The sequence below is a fragment of the Corapipo altera genome, unplaced genomic scaffold, assembly GCF_003945725.1.
Source record: "Corapipo altera isolate COAL_440 unplaced genomic scaffold, ASM394572v1 23, whole genome shotgun sequence".
NCBI lineage: Eukaryota > Metazoa > Chordata > Aves > Passeriformes > Pipridae > Corapipo > Corapipo altera.
Genome location: NW_020884878.1, coordinates 11,851,704 through 11,870,067, shown reverse-complemented (window position 1 = coordinate 11,870,067; position 18,364 = coordinate 11,851,704). Strand labels below are relative to the sequence as shown.

General features: G+C 41.7%; 1 protein-coding gene across 1 annotated transcript; it reads right to left on the bottom strand.

The window, feature by feature from the left end:
• Positions 1-3,832: 3,832 nt before the first annotated feature.
• On the bottom strand, positions 3,833-4,957 carry GPR68 (G protein-coupled receptor 68). The gene has a single exon (XM_027638161.1). It carries the CDS (start codon positions 4,937-4,939, stop codon positions 3,833-3,835), a length of 1,107 nt encoding a protein of 368 aa, XP_027493962.1. The 5' UTR covers positions 4,940-4,957.
• Positions 4,958-18,364: the final 13,407 nt, after the last annotated feature.

The window sequence follows — 18,364 nt, the reverse complement described above, 5'->3', positions numbered from 1 at the left end:
TTTTGTCCCAAAATACAAATCTTAGCAGTCAGATTTCATTAAGAAACACAAAATTAAGAAATTTATTTCTCTTTTTCTCTAATATGTGCTTTTAAAATCCCTTCTAACGTGCAGTCCCGAGCACTATATTTACTGCAGTAGCAATGTATAGCAACCATAGCAGGACCCTTGGGTGACTTGTGTTCTGGCTGAGATGGAAGGAAAAGCTCTGAGTGGGAGTTACCTTCCTGCCGTGCTGGTTACAGTTCTACAACCTAAGCTGAATAGTTACAAGAGAGAAAGAATTGCTAAAATATTGACTTTGGGGGGGGAGGAGGGGGGGGAGAAAAATAAAAAAAATCCCTCTCTTCTGTTGTGGGTTAGCAAGTTAAGTGCTGAGAACTGTAGCAGAATGCTGGGCTCCACTACAAAAGTTTCCATCTGATTTTAAACTGCAGCAGCTGACAAAAAGCTGGCCACATCAAAGTACCAATTCCAATAAGCCTTAATCCCTCAGTTGACAATTCCATGTAATACAGCATGCTCTGCATTCCAGTTGTCTAATTTAAACAACGTGGGTAACTGTAGAGAAGTGAAGCATAAACACGACAACAAATATTTAATCCTAGAACAAACCACGTGTGTGTCCTGGAGTCTGCCAGGCCGTGGGAGTCCAAGTAGTTGGCTTGGTGCTGAAGAACATACAAGCACAGCATTATGGCAGTTGGGAGTCCCTGCCTCACGACCCCCTTGAAACAGACAGGAGATTAGATGAAAGATTAGGAGAAAATAAAGCTAAACAGGACTAATAGTCAGAAGAAAAAAATGCAGATATAAGGTAATTAATCCAGCTGAGTGGTCTAAGTATAAAGAAATGTCAAATAATTAAACAAACCAAACATTATCCTAAACAAACCTAATCCCCTCCTGGGAGTGGGGACATGAATCCTTTTTACAAGAGGAGAGAGGAGAGGATCTTTAGTCTCACAAATAGAAACTGTCGGCCAAAGCCATAAGATAGCTGTTTCAAACAGAGAGTGAAGAAATATCAGAAGAAAATAATAAAAACATTCTTTATTAAACACATTCCCTAATTATATCCAATATTGCACTCTCAAGGTGGTTTCCAGAAAACTGTTAGAATATATTCCTTTTGGAATCTAGTGACAAGCAAGGCTGTGTTACTTCAGATACCACGAGCAGATCATCTGTCTAGACAATCTTTTGACTTAAAAAATCCACAAAGAAACAAAACTGATTATACTACTGGAAGTTATCAGTTCTGGGGTGCAGAGAGAGAAGTGTTTTCAGAAAGGCCTGAAATCAGAGAAGTGAAAGGACAAGGCAATATTCATGGTGTAACAGTTACAGATACAAGAATGTATGATGAGCAGATCACAAAGAAAATTCACACAGGATTTGTTAGTATAATAAAAAAAAAAAAAACCCAACAACACCAAAAACTAGAGAGGAGGTGGTAGTAGAAACAATACTATAGAGCACAACTCCCACATCTTTAAAAGCCAGTATTCTCCACCTACTCCTGTATTTTGTTTCTGTCTAAACCAGGAACCATAGATCATTCATATATCATATTTCTGATACTGTATTTACTGAACAATGACTGAACCCTAAACTATAGTATCTGTGGGCAAAACAATTCATTCAACAGTTTCTCTGACAAATGCATTGTTATTTAATTGCCTGCATAGTCTGTGCTGCACAAGACACAGATATTGCAGAGGACACAATCAAAACCTCAGCAAGGTGTAGCAGAATTTACGTGTAACTACATTTGTCTTTGAAGACAGTGACTCAGAGAAGCATATGGGATCAAAGTGCCTCATGTACTACCAACCTCTTGTTCTTTTCCAAGTCAACAATCCAAATTATTTATACCCGTTGTAGCCAAGAGTTCTCATACTTCTGGAAATCTGTAGGAGCCCTATGATGAGGTTTAACAGCCTGAGATTCAAAAGTCAAACAACAGACTGAAGGTCTCAGCAGATGCTGAGTTCCTTGTCCGTGTTCTCCCATAACATCTCACGTTATTGAACTCACTGTTTTAGGAGTCTGATTCTGGCATGGTGTCTGCAGGCTTTGAAACTGGTGGAAGGAGAAGTTATTTCAGAGAGTTACAGAAATGTTGTGGGAATGTTTTAGTTTTTTTCTTTTGAAAAAGTTCATACAGGGACATTTAATTTGTTCTGTCTCTGACCTTTTCAACAGATGATGACAGCTTGTAGAGAATTATTTTCTCTAGATGCCACAGGGGCAAACAGAAAGCAGTTCAAAACAAATTCACTAGAACCACACACCATGAGTACTAGCTTATTCCAGTCAATGCAGTCATCAAGACAACAGGTTTTAAGTGGTAGCACAACAACAGACGTTATTGACAATAGTGAGGAAAGCACATGCCAAGTCAGTTCAGTTACAAAGTCCAAGCACCTCCAGAAACAACCTCACGGTACAACATTGCTCATAAGTCCTTGGGAGGTCACACTGTTGTAATACATGAAGGTATAATTCAGATGGATACAGAAACACAGCCATAGCCACAGATTTAAGTTTAATGTCCTTTCTTGAATAATGCTATAGGCTGCTGTGGTGGGGGAAAAAGTGTTTTTTCCCCCTGGAGTTAAAAAAAATGGGGGGGTGGGGGGTGTCTCTCTTGCTGTTGACCGAATCAGCACTCCTGCAAAATTAAAACAGATCACACCAAACTGGAAAAGAAGGATGATGAGGTAGTTGGAGGAGAAGTCACCATGTTCTGAAGCCACAAGGAGAAGGGGCAGGAGCCCTGTTGGGGGGTAGGCCCCCCCCAGCCCCCGGCAGGGGGGCTACAAGAACTTGAAACAGTGTTAAACTAGGCCGAGTTCTGTAGCTGAGAGCTGGAGGAGTTTCTCCACTGTGGGCAGCAGCAAGAGGTACTGAACAGCGGTGAATGGAGACTGTGGCAGAAAGCCGAGATAAGAAGAAACTGCAGAAACAAGCATGCAGCTAAACAGAGAGACAGAGGTCTCTAATGGAGAGAGAGAGAGAGAGAGAGAGAACTAAGCTCTACGGAGAGAGTTTTTGGGGTAAAAACTGAACCAGACCCCCCAAAACCCTTTTGAGACCCCTCCTAAGTGGGGTGGGATGGGCTCCTACTGGATGGAAGTCCTAAAATGCAGCATGCAGCAGAGAGAGAGGAGTTAAGAAGCTCAGAGACGTCCTGAAGCTGGACCAGGACGGCCAGAAGGAATGCGGGGGAAGTGGCCTGGCCCCCCCTGCTGCTGCTGCCAAGCTGGCAGCCTGAGACAGAGCACAGGAGCTCTGGTAGAACGGTTGAGGCAAAGACTTTCAACTGAAAGCTGCCCTAACATTCTGACTCAAGGGAGCTTAAATCCCCTGAGGAGAGGGACCATCACGAAGACCCCTGCACTTCGTGATATGATGTGGTGAGGCGAGCCTTTGTCCCGGCTAATTCGCAGTCCACGGAAGAGAGAAACCTTCGTTTGGAGTAGAAGGGCTTGAGAGGGGTGAAAGGAGACCCCTCTTGTGTGTAATGGAAGAGATCCAGCTACAACAATCCAGCTACAGCTGCTGCATGGAAGAGGAGAGACTGCTGCCTTAAATGTGGAAAGGATCTTTTCCTACTTCCCGTCTGGACTTTTATTGGAGGGAGAAGATATTTGATCCATTGTAAATACTGCTTTATCATAGGAAAGATAATTAAGATTGTATATATAAAGTATTATAATATTTATTTGTGTAGTGACTGTAATATAATTCCCTTCCCCCCATATTGAGTCTTGTGTCTGGAAAACCCATCTCACACTGGGGTGAGATGTGGGAGGGGGGCTTGGACTCAGGAATTAGATTTTGGGGGTCTCAAACCACCACAGCTGCCTATGTTAGCTGTAGAACAGTCCTTCATTCCGGTACCATCAAGTGGTATTTGTAATATCCCGGGTTGTTGCTCATGCTGTGTCCTGTTGGGTGCTTCCGTACTGTTCAGTGGATAGGATTCCTTCGTCTCAGTCCTCAGACGCCCTAAACACGTTAGACAAGAGTCTCGCATCTTGACAAAGTTCTGGTAAGTGCTTTCACTGGAAAAACAGTACAACAGTGGGTCAGCAACACAGTTAAAAGTAGTCAACAGGAGAGAAATATGATAAACATTAAATATTTTCGCAGCAAATGAGCAGCTGTTCTCCAACAAGCTACGAACTACAAGTAGGATATGGTATGGTCCAAAGCAAACTAAAAATATGAAAACAGTGCTTGAAACCAGTCTTTTAATTTGGATTTTCTTCTTCTTTTGAGTGCCGGGACTCTTGTGGACAACTCGTAAAATCCCACAGTAAGAGAAGGCCAGCAGAAAGAAGGGGAAGAGGAAGCCAGCAGAGAAGCGGTAGTAATTGACATTGTGCTCCCATTGTTTGATGGGGTAGTGCTCAAAGCACACCAAGTGGCTCTCAGCATCCATACTGATCTCCCCGTGTGTGAAAACAAAGCAGCACGTCATTATTTCTTTGGTCCAGATAATGATGCTCACAATTGCAGCTGCCTTCATTGTCCGAAACTGCTGAAACCGAAAGGGGTGCACGACGGCGAGATAGCGGTCAATGGAGATGCAGCAGAGGAAGCCCACGCTGATATAGATGTTCTCATATAAGATGATGCCACAGATTTTGCACAGCAGCTCATCATAAGTCCAATTGTCATGCTGTAAAGCATACTGAAGCCAAAAAGGCAAAGAAAATATGTAGAGCAGGTCTGCTAGAGTCAAATTGCAAAGGTAGATACCCAGTTCATTCTTAGCTTTGATCTGTAAATACCCGTAGTACAGGGACAGGCAGTTAGCTGGCAAGCCTACTATAAATACAAATATGTATACCACAGGGGATAATGTCTGATGGATATCATGATTAATATTGCACTTCTCAGTTGCGTTCTCTGTGAGATTCACCATCTTCTACTTCTCCCTGTGTATCACTCATCAGGGTCCTGAATGTAAGAATTAATTACATCCAGTTTCGTGCATTGCTTATTTCTTCCACAAACCTTTGGGCTGAAGTGATGACTTGCTGCAGGATGTTAATAACCTGAAGATAAAACACATGAAAATCTTTAGAAGGGATACAATTGTAAAATATATAGTGCAGTTTTCAGAAGACTGCCTTTCCCTAGCCCTAAATTTCTTATAGTCTTTGATAGAAGACAAAACCTGTCTGGGAAACCATGATTCATATGAGTAAGTCCTAGTAGTTACCAGAAAAGTACCAGAAAATTTTATGTCCCAGAATCCCAAAGCAAATTACAAACATTTGTTGCTTTAGCTTTGGAGGTATCTAAAATGTGAAGGAATATAATCTCTGTTTCGCAGACGAGGCAGAAAAGCAGTAATCAAGTCTGTCTATGATGGAAAAAATATCTCTGGCAAACCAGCACTCCACTCGGACTTTCTTAGAGGATGTAGGGTGCACAAAACAGTTGATTTTTAATTTCCATTTCATAATTTTTCCTTTAGATACAAGATACCATGTAATATGCAGTTCAATTCTTCAGGATGAAAAAAAAATGGAATTTTTAGCACTTCTCTTACAGTTACTTGTAAACATAATCCTGAAAGCGAGCTGTCTTCCTCTCTTGGAAGGACACTGGTACAGTGTATCTCCATGGTCTCAGTTCTACAGGATATGCTATTACATATTCCTTATTTTCTATCAACTCTCAAAAATACTCATTTACTCTTACTACTTATACATTTGCATCTTTTCATCTTCACTGAATATGAATATAATGGTTTTCACCTGAAGAATCTTCTATAATCCAAGCACATAATCATACAAACCATTGCTATACTATGCTATTACTACTTAAGACACAAAACCCACTGCTGACAATGGGTTAGCACTCAATTCAACTAGGACAAATGTTCAGCCTGGACCCAGCTCACAGTGATTTAACCCTAAACTAAATGACAAAATATTGCATTCAGCGTTTTATGACCTCATGTGATATATTCACATTGGCACAAGTGCTCAGCACTGGAAAACAGCAGGGCAAACTGTGCCTAGTCTGGAGGAGATGGATGTTTAACCTGATGATGCAGAACAGCAAGCCTATTTCTTTCAATCTCTTCTCAGAAAATGCAGGGTTAAGGTGTACACTTTTGTAAGGTCAGCAATTTGTGTACTCTTCATACAGCTTCAGTTACCATGGATTCAAAAGGAGCACTGTTCAAGGACAAAGATAAGGCCTTGTTGCTTTTTCCTGTTTGCTATCCTAATTCGTATTTTTGTTATCATCTTCTGTGCCATCTAGGAACATACAATTTCTTCCAAGACAACCCTTATGAGAACATGACCACACTACAGTAAAATTACTGTCAGCTGCAGCATTTGGGGATGTTATTGTCAAATAATTTCTTTTAATACATGCTTTTTTATATAGTGGTAGGCTTTATCCCTGTAGAAACTGAAAAGAAAATCACCTGCTTTAGGCCTTAAAAGAATTGCCTGGCTGAAATAAGTGATCAAACCTGCAAAGGCTTTCATTGTTTAGCTTCAACCAGGGTAGCACAGTCCCACAGAACTCACAGCAAACACATGTAAGTAAGAATTAGAACGTATATTTCATCCCTTTTTCTTTTTATTTCTAACAGACAGACATCAAGCCTGGTTTTGGTTAAAATATTCTTCAGGATCTCAGATGCTCTCAGTCATGGAACAACGTAAGTTCATCTCTCTCAAAACTTTTAACTCCATTGTCAAGTGCAACTTGTGTGAAAGACTGGCCAAATCCAGGACTATGTTCTCCTCCTCTCACTCTTAAGCAGCCCCCTTGAAGTTTAAGAGGTTCACCTGCTCCACTGTTGGTGTCACAATAGTTATAATTCATAAATCAAGCACAAAAGGAGAAATGCTGTTTAAGGGACCCAGTCACAAACACCCATGGTTTAGTTTGAAGTTTGCTCCAAGAAATTACCATAACCTTCCAATGGAATAAAGATGACAACGTTAGCAGTACTGACATGTACAGTGGAAATCAATCACTACAGTTATGTACAGATTTCCCAGAACACTGTCACTTAGGGGCCATTAGTTCTCCTGGAACACTATCCAGCTTCTCAAAGGCTTCATAACAATCATGCAGCTCTTCCATCTGCAGAAGACCTGGCTCCCCACCCACAAGAACAGTGCACAGAATCTTTGCTGAGGCAGATTTGATCACCTACTTACCCCATCCCACCTTTTCAATACAGAGCTCTAGGCTTGAGTTTTTATTTGATAGCATCTCTGTATAATAATTTGATGCTTGGCACACCTTAGTTGTTGTCTAAAATACCTAAAAATCTGAGACCTATCATCATATCTACCAACTCAATGTCCAGTCAGTATCCAGCTCCTGTTGATGAGACCAAATAGTAGTACAAAAGCTGTTGATGTCTTTACATCTCTTTATAGTTTAACAGCACTGAGTTTCATTCAGTGTTACCCAGTGAGTCATTATGGATCACAGTATGAGGAAAAGCAGATGTACTATACAGTTTTTTGAAAATGTTTCTTTTCCTCTAAGATCTCCAAATGTTTTTATTAAATTTTGTTTATGTACAGAGAACATGATTGTAAAAATAATTTCTGTTCAGTCTGAGAGTCTTGTCAGAATGCAGAATGTGAAGGAGACAGCAAAAGTCTTATTGATATGACATTATGCTAATATACTATACACTTAAGATTACAAGAACATTTCTTGCTCCCAGAGGAAGTGCTGGAGTGGGGTGTTTGAGGGGGCAGGAAGAGAAGGTTGCCTGTAACAAATCTTGATCTCCAGAGGTCCTTTCCAACCCTAACAATTCTGTGATTCTGTGATTCTTTACCTCCTGCTAACAAACCCTCCCTGATTTCAAAGATGGGGATGAAAAACAAAGGTCCAGATTCTTGCTTGTGCAATAGTTGTTTTATACTGCTCCTCTGGTCAGTGACAGCAGTGAGCCAGGAAATCCTTCCCTTGTTTCAGCCTCCTCAGAGTGTGGGCTCTGAGCCACCTTTATACCCTCTGACCACTCGTGCCTAGCTAAGGACAGACTCAGTAGCCAAATGAGAAATACAGAGGTAGTTCACCTTTCCCCCAGCACCCTAAACATAGCTCTACACCAGCCAGGGAGTGAAACCGTAGGATTTTTTCGAACAAACCTGGTATCCAAGGACAGTAATGGCAGGTTTAAACAAATGGGTGCAGAAGAACCCACTCTGTTAATAAGAACATATGACACAATACTTTACAAGCTGTCTGAAAAAGTGGAAACTGAAGGAAAGGTGATGCAGGGTATAGAAGAGAAAAGACTAATAGCCCCCTTTTACTTACTGACCTTGTCTGGATAGGGGAAGGGGAAAAATGAAAAAAGCTGCTGTATGAAAAACATCTGGGGTGCAGACAATCATAAAGCTGAAAGCAGTTTTGAATGGGAACACACAAGCATTTCATTTAGACAGCTTTAATATGGATATAGTGCAGCTGTGTGATTTTTTTGGAGCATAGTTTATGTAACACCTTCAGTATAACAAGTCTGCAGAAATTTCCAGGCAATATTTCTCTCTCATATATGCCCACATCTTTTAGATTATACCCATCTAAGCCCAAGTCTTGGCAAAAAATTAGAAGACGACCTCCATCTACATGAGTTCCAAACAATTCTCTTCTTTCTGGATTAAAAACAAAGCTAAGGATCCCTGGGCTTCAGAAAGCCTCACTTTTTCTTGGTTTAAACAAGCCAGCTTTACTCACTGGATAGTTCAACAACAGTTCATTTCTTTCCCAACTCCTCTGTGCCTTAACTGCTGAGAAAAACATGACTCCCTCCTGCACCATGAACCATGGTGCAGTGCATATATTAAACGCTGCCTGCTGGCAGCAGCACAGAAAATAGCGCAGAGCCACGGACAACAACAGCCTCCTCCCCTCAGACCAAGTACTAGCATAGAGCCCAGGTGGGTTTTCAGTGAACATTGCTACAGTTTTCATTGTAAGAAATCTGTCTGCAATAAGGCATACATAGTTTTTGGCAGAGACAAATGGGACTATGTCAAAGGACTTCCTTGATGGAATATGCAACAGTTGTGCACCCAGCTTGTCTCATCCACAAGGCATTCATTTCCATTAACAGGGAGCGCAATGTGGTCGTGTGCCTTTATATGATGGTAGCTCTCTTGCTATTTAATCCGTCCTTGCACCTGTCATACAGTGCAGACAGGACTGAGTCACTTGACTGTCATAGCAGGACTTTAACTGTCCTGCCTATCTTGGAACCAGAAACCTGGGGTTGTTTCAGTTTAGGCTTTGGTTCAGGTCATTACCTACACAAACACCAACCTTAAGTTTACACACTAAGCTTTCTTCAGCTCTTGAGGGTTTGTCTGCTTGTTTGATCCTGTTTCACAAAGCCTGGAAGAATAAGGTCAGATAAAGAGGCTGCTCTTCACAGCAGAAGAGTCTAGGGACTGGTCGAACAGTATAAAATGGGCAGAAACAGAATAATATCTTTAGAGCAAGTTTGAAAAAAAATAAAAATAGAAGAAAGTGGAAATTGGGATGCATGACTGAGTAGGAGGAAATGGCCCAATGATGTTTGGATTCAATCAGAAGACAGATCTGTTGGAGCAGGTCCAGAGGAGGGCCACAGAAATGGCCAGAGGAGTGGAACACCTCTCCTATGGGGGAAAGGCTGAGGGAGCTGGAGGTGTTCAACCTGGAGAAGAGAAGGCTCTGTAGAGACCTTGTTGCAGCCTTTCAGTATCTAAGGGGACACTTACAGAAACATGGGGACAGACTTTTTAATGGGACTTGTAGCAACAGGACAAGGGGTAATGGTTTTAAACTAAAAGAGGGTAGAGTCAGACTAGATACAAGAATGATATTTTTTATGATGAGGGTGTTGAAACGCTGACACAGACTGCCCAGAGAGGTGGCAGCTGCTCCATCCCTGGAAACATTCAAGGTCTCATTGGGGCTCTGAGCAACCTGGTCTAATCAAAAATGTTCCTGTTCATTGCAGGAGGGTCAGACTGCATGGCCTCTAAAAGTCCCTACAAACCTAAACCATTCTGATTCTAAAAGAGTACCAAGTAGAAAGCCACTAAAGGCAATGAAGGATATTTGTATTAACACACAAGATTAGTAAAGGAAAAGAAAAACAGGTACATATGAGGAACAAACACAAATTTTGGATCTAAAGATAGCTGAAATATTTGCTGTTATTTTTTATTTCAATCTTTAGAACCAAAATTGTGACCCATCATCTAATAAAATTACTTTTAACAGTAGGATGGGGGCACAGAAGACTATACATAAGCAAAGCCTAACATATTTTGAAAGGCTATGTGCACTCTCAGGGAATTAGCTAAAGCAATGTGTGAATTATTGCTGATAATGTTTCAGAAATTATGGTGGATTGGGGTAAAACAGACATAACAATTGTGAAAAAGAGTAGTTGCAGTTATACACCAGTCAGCCCAGCTTCAACCAGAAAAAGCCATCAGACAATCAATAACCATGCGTTCACAGAAGCGACTCACAGCTGTGGAGACTCACCCCAGGTTGAGTCCTGCCATACTTCAGGAGAAGGTGAAGCTGGGCTGGGATTGGCAACTGCACTTATTTCACACTCTGCCTCAGGAAGATGGGAGAAGCTCCAGCCTAAGTCCTACCTGCTTTCTGCAGGAAGACCAGCATGGGCATGGATGGGTCCTATTTTCCCCACAATGTGCAGACTTACCAGTCTGCAAATCATGTTGCTGTTCCAGTGAGCAGAAAGCAAAGGAGAGTTGAAAATTATAAAAGACAGTAGTAGAAGTTGGTTTCATCTCCCCTGATTAATCCATGAACCTATTGCCTCCCCTCCCTGATGGTGGACAATCCTGCCCCACATAGCATCAATCCCCAAATATCCCAGTCATGTCAGTTCCCCAGCTTCCAGAAACTACCTGCCACAGTTCAGTGCAATTCCTGTCCCCATGGCTTCTGCAGCCTGATTTCAGACATGACAGCCTCCTCCTCAAAAACTCTCAGCTCCTGTGACACCCTAACAATTCCTTTCTCACACTGAGCACCCGTGCACAAGGGCACGGGGAAAGGCAAGACTTGAGAGGAACAGGGTCAGCAGTGGCACTTCAGAGCTAGAGAAAAGCAGGGATGACAAGGGGGAAGGTACAGAAGCAGCAAGGGCAGCAGCACTGCAGTCAAACAGCTTGGAAGGCTGCCTTAGAGAAGCTGCTGCAATAAGAGACACACAATTCAACAAGAAACAGTAGTGTCAGACCAATCTCATTTCCTTGTTTCATGAGGTATGTGGCCAAACAGCTACACAGGAAGCAACATGAGTAATACAACTTTATAAAATAAAGACTTTGACAGATCCTAAAGCACATTCTCATTACACCTGGGAAATTGTAAAGGTAGCATGTAATGCTGGATGTGTTACAGAATCACACTCAGAAAGCAGCCAGCTGTAGTTCGCTATTGGACTGAGTTGACTGTGCGATAATCTCCTCATTTCAGGATGCTAGTCAGTGTTTTCAGGTATTCATAATGTCATAATTTCGATCACATTTGAATGGGATAGAAAATGCACTAAATAAATCAGCAAATTATACTGATTTAGGAAGGAGTATATAATACTAATAGGATTTAAGATGATCTTGGGTGTGAAAACAAAATAAAATCCTTTGAGAACAAATACAAAATTACCATGCTTGGAAAGAAAACAAATCAGGCAGTTTGCAATGGAGGATATCTGGCTATGCAGCAGGATGGACAACAATGCACTTAGGTTCACTCTGTTACTGCTGAGAAGAAAAGAATTACAGTAGGATGCAGTACTTAAAGGGCATAAAGTCAGGTGTCCTCTTTACTCACCATGGATGAAGTCGCTGGAATCTTTTCCACTATAATACGCAGGCAAATAAGAAGACGACCAAGTACTTTGGGCAACCAAATTATATAACCCCCATTTTTCTGTCCTCACAAATTCAAATATATTCCATTACAGACAGGAGTTTCCTGAAGTAAATTGGTAGTGCTTGTGAAACACTCAAATGTCCTTCCAATGACTGCTCTAGATAAAACAAGCAAACAAAAAACTGGATGATAGATACATTTATTAGAGATGGAAACAATGCTAGTGAGTAAGATACTTTATTCTTGTTCACCCCTTGGGATAAGGCAACATATTACATGACTACTCTTAGAGGCACAAAGCAAAGCCATGGATAAACACTCAAGCTAGCACTGTCTGTTACTTCAGGGACATAAAACAGGAAAACTGCAGTGGTTTGTTACTTGGCCTGGCAGATCAAGGGAAAAAAGTGCAGGAAGAAAAACAAGGTAATCCCAGTCTACTGCATTATGTTTCTTCAAGAAAGGTGCTCAAACTGGACTCAAGCATCTCAGCAGGGCACTAGTTTTGCTGAGCTCAGACAAACTGGCATGGCTCATATTGAGACAAAAGTCCTGTAGAAATAACAATTATATTCATTAAAGATCACAGTCTCATTTAAATATGCAAGTGGGCTAAAAGTTAGGTAGCATTAGAGACCTCAAGATTTCTAATTCCTTATCCTAGTGTCCTTGACCTTGATGTTCAGCTTCTTTTAGTGTAGCTCATTTAATGTGCATCATCAATGTATCTTTTAAGTGCATGGGGTTAATTTCTCTACTGTCCATACCATGTATTTTTTAATTGGATCAGTTTTTAAACCATTCTCAGCGAATCTGGAAATAAACATATACCACTTTAAAGACAGTTGTATGGTCCATAAGATATAAATTATAAGTCACCACATCAGAAATTTTGCAGAAATTTTGGTTTTGTCAAACCTCTGTGTGAAGAGCAGTTGGCTGCAGGGAGCTTTGTTTCTGTTCTTCTGTTGGTTTTGTAAAGCAGAAAGGCTGCCTCTCCGCTATATTAACTTTGCCTTTTTTCTTTTTCTCTTTGCTTTTTTTACATTAGAAGAACAAGTTCTGTACATCCTTTTTGCAAGAGAGTCTTATCAGTCACACAGTAAAAAACAGACTGTATCTTTTTAAACCTCTGAAACCATCTTACGTAAGTTGGGCAGAAAAAAAAGACAAAATCCCAATTCCTACTTGAACAGAATTTCTAAACTAAAGTTAATTTAGATCTATACACAACCCATTCAGTGTTTGTTTACTTGCAAGTGGATCCTTTAACATGAACTTCTGAGTACAATAATTATTACTCTGTATATCAGTTTCAGTGGAAGAAAACCATAAAAGTATTCTGTAAATTACAAATAACTTTACTTTTGCCACTACTGTATGACTCCATTTATAAACCTATTGTCAAAGAAGGAAGTTGGTAACATTTTTTCAGAATCCACATAAACAAAAGACTAATTAGTCATAGATGCAATTCTCCCCTAACACAGACATCCAATTATTCAGTCTTGGGTATATCACTCCATTTGCTGCAACTTTGATATTCTGGGAACTCCATGATCTGTTTCTGTACATTTTAATTTTAGTTTTTTATGACTTTGGACTTCTTAGCTGAGGCCCGCATATATGAAGGACGACTTGAGATGAAGGGTAAGGAAGGTAGATAGGATAATTAGCCCAGTTAGTCCAGTATCATAGAATCATAGAATGATTTTAGGTTGGAAGTGACCTTAAAGATCATGTTGTTCAAACCCCATGGACTAGGACACCTTCTACTAGACCAGGTTGCTGCAAGCCCCGTCCAATCTGGCCTTGAACACTTCCAGGAATGGGGCAGCCACAACTTCTCTGGGCAACTGATTCCAGTAAAGAATTTCTTCCTAATATCTAGTCTAAATCTGTCCTCTTTCAGTTTAAAGCCATTCCCCCTTGTCCTATCACTACATGCCCTTGCAAAAAGTCCTCTCCGTCTTTTCTGTAGTCTCCCTTCAGGTACTGGAGGCCACAATTAGGTAACCCTGAAGCCTTCACTTCTCCAGACTAAACAATCCCAACTCTCTCAGCCTTTCCTCATAGGAGGAGTGCTTCATCCCTCTAATCAGCTTGGTGTACCTTCCCTGGACTCACTCCAACAGGTCCATGTCCTTCCTTTGCTGGGGACCTCACAGCTGGATGCAGCACTCCAGGTGTAGTCTCACCAGAGCAGAGTAGAGGGACAGAATCCCCTCCTTCAACCTGCCAGCAACGCTGCTTTTGATGCAGCCCAGGATACAATTGGCTTTCTGGGCTGTGAGCACACATTGCTGGGTCATGTCCAGCCTCTCATCCACCAGGACTCCCAAGTCCTTCTTCTTGGCAGGGCTACTCTTGATCTGTTCATCCCCCAAACCTGGATCGATACCAGGGATCTGCCCCAACCCAGGTGCAGCACCTTGCTCTTGGTCTTGTTAAACAGCATGAAATTCCCATGGGCCCACTTCTCAAGCTTGTCCAGGTCCCTCTGGATGCCACTGCATCCTTCAGTAATGTCAACTGCTCCACTCAGCTTAGTGCCATCTGCAAACATGCTGAGGGTGCACTCAATCCCTTTGTCTGTGTCATTAGCGAAGATGTTAAATAACACTGGTCCAATATGGACCCTTGAGGGACACCACTTGCCACTGATATCCATTGGGACTCTGAGCCATTGACCACTAACCCTTAGTCCAGCCGCTTTCTTATCCATCTAACAGTCCAGCCATGGGATCCATGTCTCTCCAATCTAGAGAGAAGGATGTTGTGTGTCAAAGGCTTTACAGAAGTCCAGATAAATAACATCTGCATCTCTTCCCTTGTCCACTGATGTAGTCACTCCATCCCAGAAGGCCATTAGGTTGGTCAGGCAGGACTTTCCCTTGATGGAGCCATGCTGGCTGTCCCAAATCACCTCCCTGTCCCCATGTGCCTTAGCATAGCTTTTAGGATGTTGTGGAGCATCTGTTCCATGATTTTCCCAGGCATAGAGGGGAGGTTGACAGGTCAGTAGTTCCCAGGGTCCTCCCTTCTACCCTTTTTAAAGATAAGTACAATGTTTCCCTTTTTCCAGTCACCTGACTGCCATGACTTTTCAAATATCATGCAGAGTGGCTTGGCAACTACATCACTCAGTTCCCTCGGACTACTCATTCTATCTTACGCTACTACTTATTCTTTATCTAGGATTAGGGCCTTTTGCCAAATGCAAGGTCTGAAAAACTGGTTGAGCACAGGGAAGTGCTGAAAAAAAAACCACTTCGGAAAATCCCTATTTATGGTAATAAGAAGTTCATACAATGTGTAATTTCAGGCAAGCAGTCTAAGTAGTATCAGGGAGGTGAATCACATAACACGAATTAGTCATGCTATAGCTGCCTCAGAGCTTTTAAAAATGACTCTCATTTGCCCCCTACTTCATGCTGTTGAAGATCAACCAGGTGGACGACATGACACTCCAAGAATTTCACTGATACGTGGTTGTGACTAGCTCCTACCCACAGAGGTCATCTTCCTGAAGCTTCATGAGTGACTTGCTTGAGTACAGAACAGTGGGTGGAGAAAAACATATTACACCACTTCCTGTAGACATCTTAAATCCCTGTTATTATTCAGAGACAAAACTCCAAATCTTCCTTTCCCCTCAGCCATGTCAATGTCCCTCTCCCCCACAGCCCTCCTTGACATAGAAGCCAAAGAAGCATCCTGTCACTATTGCAGAAGCAGCAGGCAAGTAAATAATAATTACTCATGGAAAACAGAATTTCTTATATTCCCAAATTTGTATGCTGATCCCCATTAAAAAGGACAGTGCAAAAACAAAGCCCAGATTACAAAGGTCTTAGTAGAAGCCACATGAACCATGATCGGTGCACAACATTACCAGTAAAGAACAATGACTGGAACAACTGTGTTGTATCCTGGGGTTGAGAAATAGGAACTTCACACTTCCGAGCTAAATGAGTTCTGATTCATTTTACCATCTACAGCCTTGGGCAAAATCACCCTTCTGATTCATTTTCCTAAACTCTGTGTCAGCCTGCTCTGACACCAGCACTGTGCTCCATCAGGCAAGATGTCTTGCACAGAAGTCAGTGACTTAAGGTCCAAGTCATATCTATAGTGCATTTTGATGAATTTTGCCTCCTTTGGTTTGCCAGTGTACCCCTCTACCCCCAGCACTGCCACACATCTCCTGCTCCACAGAGTGGTTGATCAAGGGGTGCCATGGCCCTGTAGGAGCCACTCCACAGATTCCTCTATAGCCTGAGCACGAGCCACCCATTTCCAGCCTGCGGGCTGTAGTACTGGCTGGCACCCACACAGGTCAGCACGCACCAAGGGTGAGCAAAGCTCACTGGCTGCCAGCCCAGACCTTTGGCCAGACACTTATGGCTCTAGAGCCCATGTGTGTATTGAGAGCAATTTGTCTCTGCACCCACATGCTCTCAGAAAGGTAAAGGAATGCTGGCAACATGCAAGGCAGTTCCTCCCGTCAAGCCTCCCCAGCATCGCTCACTGGTAACAAGGGAAAACTTGCTCAAAAACTAACAAGTTGGAGACCAAAGCAGGGACCAAATTATCTTTCTGCTTGCATCTTTTATAATGCCGCTTCAAACCAAGGATCAGCACATCATACCCCCCAGACAGAACTATCTCATTAACTAAAAGGAGTTTGGAAAGCAACCAAACATCCATCTGTACAATTTTTTCCCTTCTTTACTGATAATTCAGCGCGTAAAATGATTGTGCAGTGCTATTGACAAGCAGTAGCTTGGGACACCAATAATCAATGTTTGACTAATAACATTTGACAAATAGAAAAGGCTGTCTGATAGAAAAATTTTGCTTGCTAAGTCTAACTGAAATGTGGTCTAAACTCTGCCATGTCTGAAGAGATTGAGCACATCTGTTCAAGGAGAATGTTAACATTTTCATTATTCCATGCATCAGCAAATAATGATACATTCAATAAACTCATCTCTTTTTAAAATACCATTTTCTGCATATATGATTCAGTATATGATTCATTTTGTACAGTAAAAGTCTTAAGACACGGTAAAGTGAAAAGTTGTTTACAATTTTGAAGGTTTTTCCTTTCCTCCTCTGATTTTTCTTTGACTTATTTTTCTTCTGTTTGGATTAATTTTAATTGAAGAGATTAAATTCATCATGGGATAGGAGCCTGTTCAGCTGAAGTATCTAACATCATGTGCACTATTGACATTTAAAACTGGAATAATTCTTTTGTGCCTTTGTACTGTGTTTGTGTTTCTGGCTTACACTGATCACCAGTGTGCCTTTCAGACGTGTCTGTTCTAGATCCAATTCTTTCTAGTCTAGCACACCATCCGCCCTTCCACGCACTGCTGTTTAGCTATGCTCATTTCCTTTCAGGCTCAGTTGAGTCTTTTTTGGCTCTTGTTCTGTATTTCTGTATTTCTTCCTTAGATACAGCCTTGGGGGGTGGTGTGGGGGTGTGTTGTGCATATGCATTTGTGCATGTCTCCAAATAGTCCCCATCTAGTCTGCAGAGATTTAACTCTTCTAAACTATCCCTTTTTGCTACCTTTAATTCAGCTTCTTTATTTTTTTGCAGTTTCCCTTTTGGAGATTAACCAAGTTTCCTGTAGAACTGAGTCAATAGTCACATGTAACGCATGTTCTCCATTGTTATTTCTCAGACTTCTCACGAGAAGCAGTGTGTCTTGCAAAAGGTTTTCCTTTGTGCTCCTTCCCTCATTGCTGCTCTTGCTCCCAAGATGACTATTGAAAACTTCAGTCTTTTCCTTTTTTTTTCACTTGAGAATACATGACTCCTAGTCTCCAATGGATTAATCATTTTAAACGAAGTGTTGGCATCTATATCTGCAGGCTTGCTTACATTTTCATTTCCTGAATTTCATTTCCTCAATTCCCTTAATTTTCATTTAAAAAATCATTTTAGTAGTCACATTATTTTTAAGTGCTAGTGTCTTGCTTTCATTAAGATTTAAACAAAGTCTGGCCTTCCCTTACTCCCAGGTACTCTCATTTCATGATGTGTATGAATTTGCCTTCCCTCTTCCATTTTCTCAGCCATACCTTGAAACTGACTCTCTCTATATCTCTGGCCTCAAATGTGGTGCATGAAGCCTTCCTCAGCACAGAGCTGCTGAATTCCTCTACTTCAGCATTCTGCCAAGACCATGGATGTTCTTTCTATCCCCTCTCCATCCCACCTTTTGGATGACACTGGCATCTGCACAAGCAGTGGCTGCCTACTTCCCTGTGTCAGAGTCCCGTGCAGTTTGCCACCTCTCTCCTGGGAGATTGGTCCCAGCATCCTGCCTGGAGGCACAAACTCAGCCATCCATATGCTTGAAATCCGACTGCTCTATATGTTTGAGATCCGACTGACCCTTCTCTAGCCTTCTTTTAAAGAAAA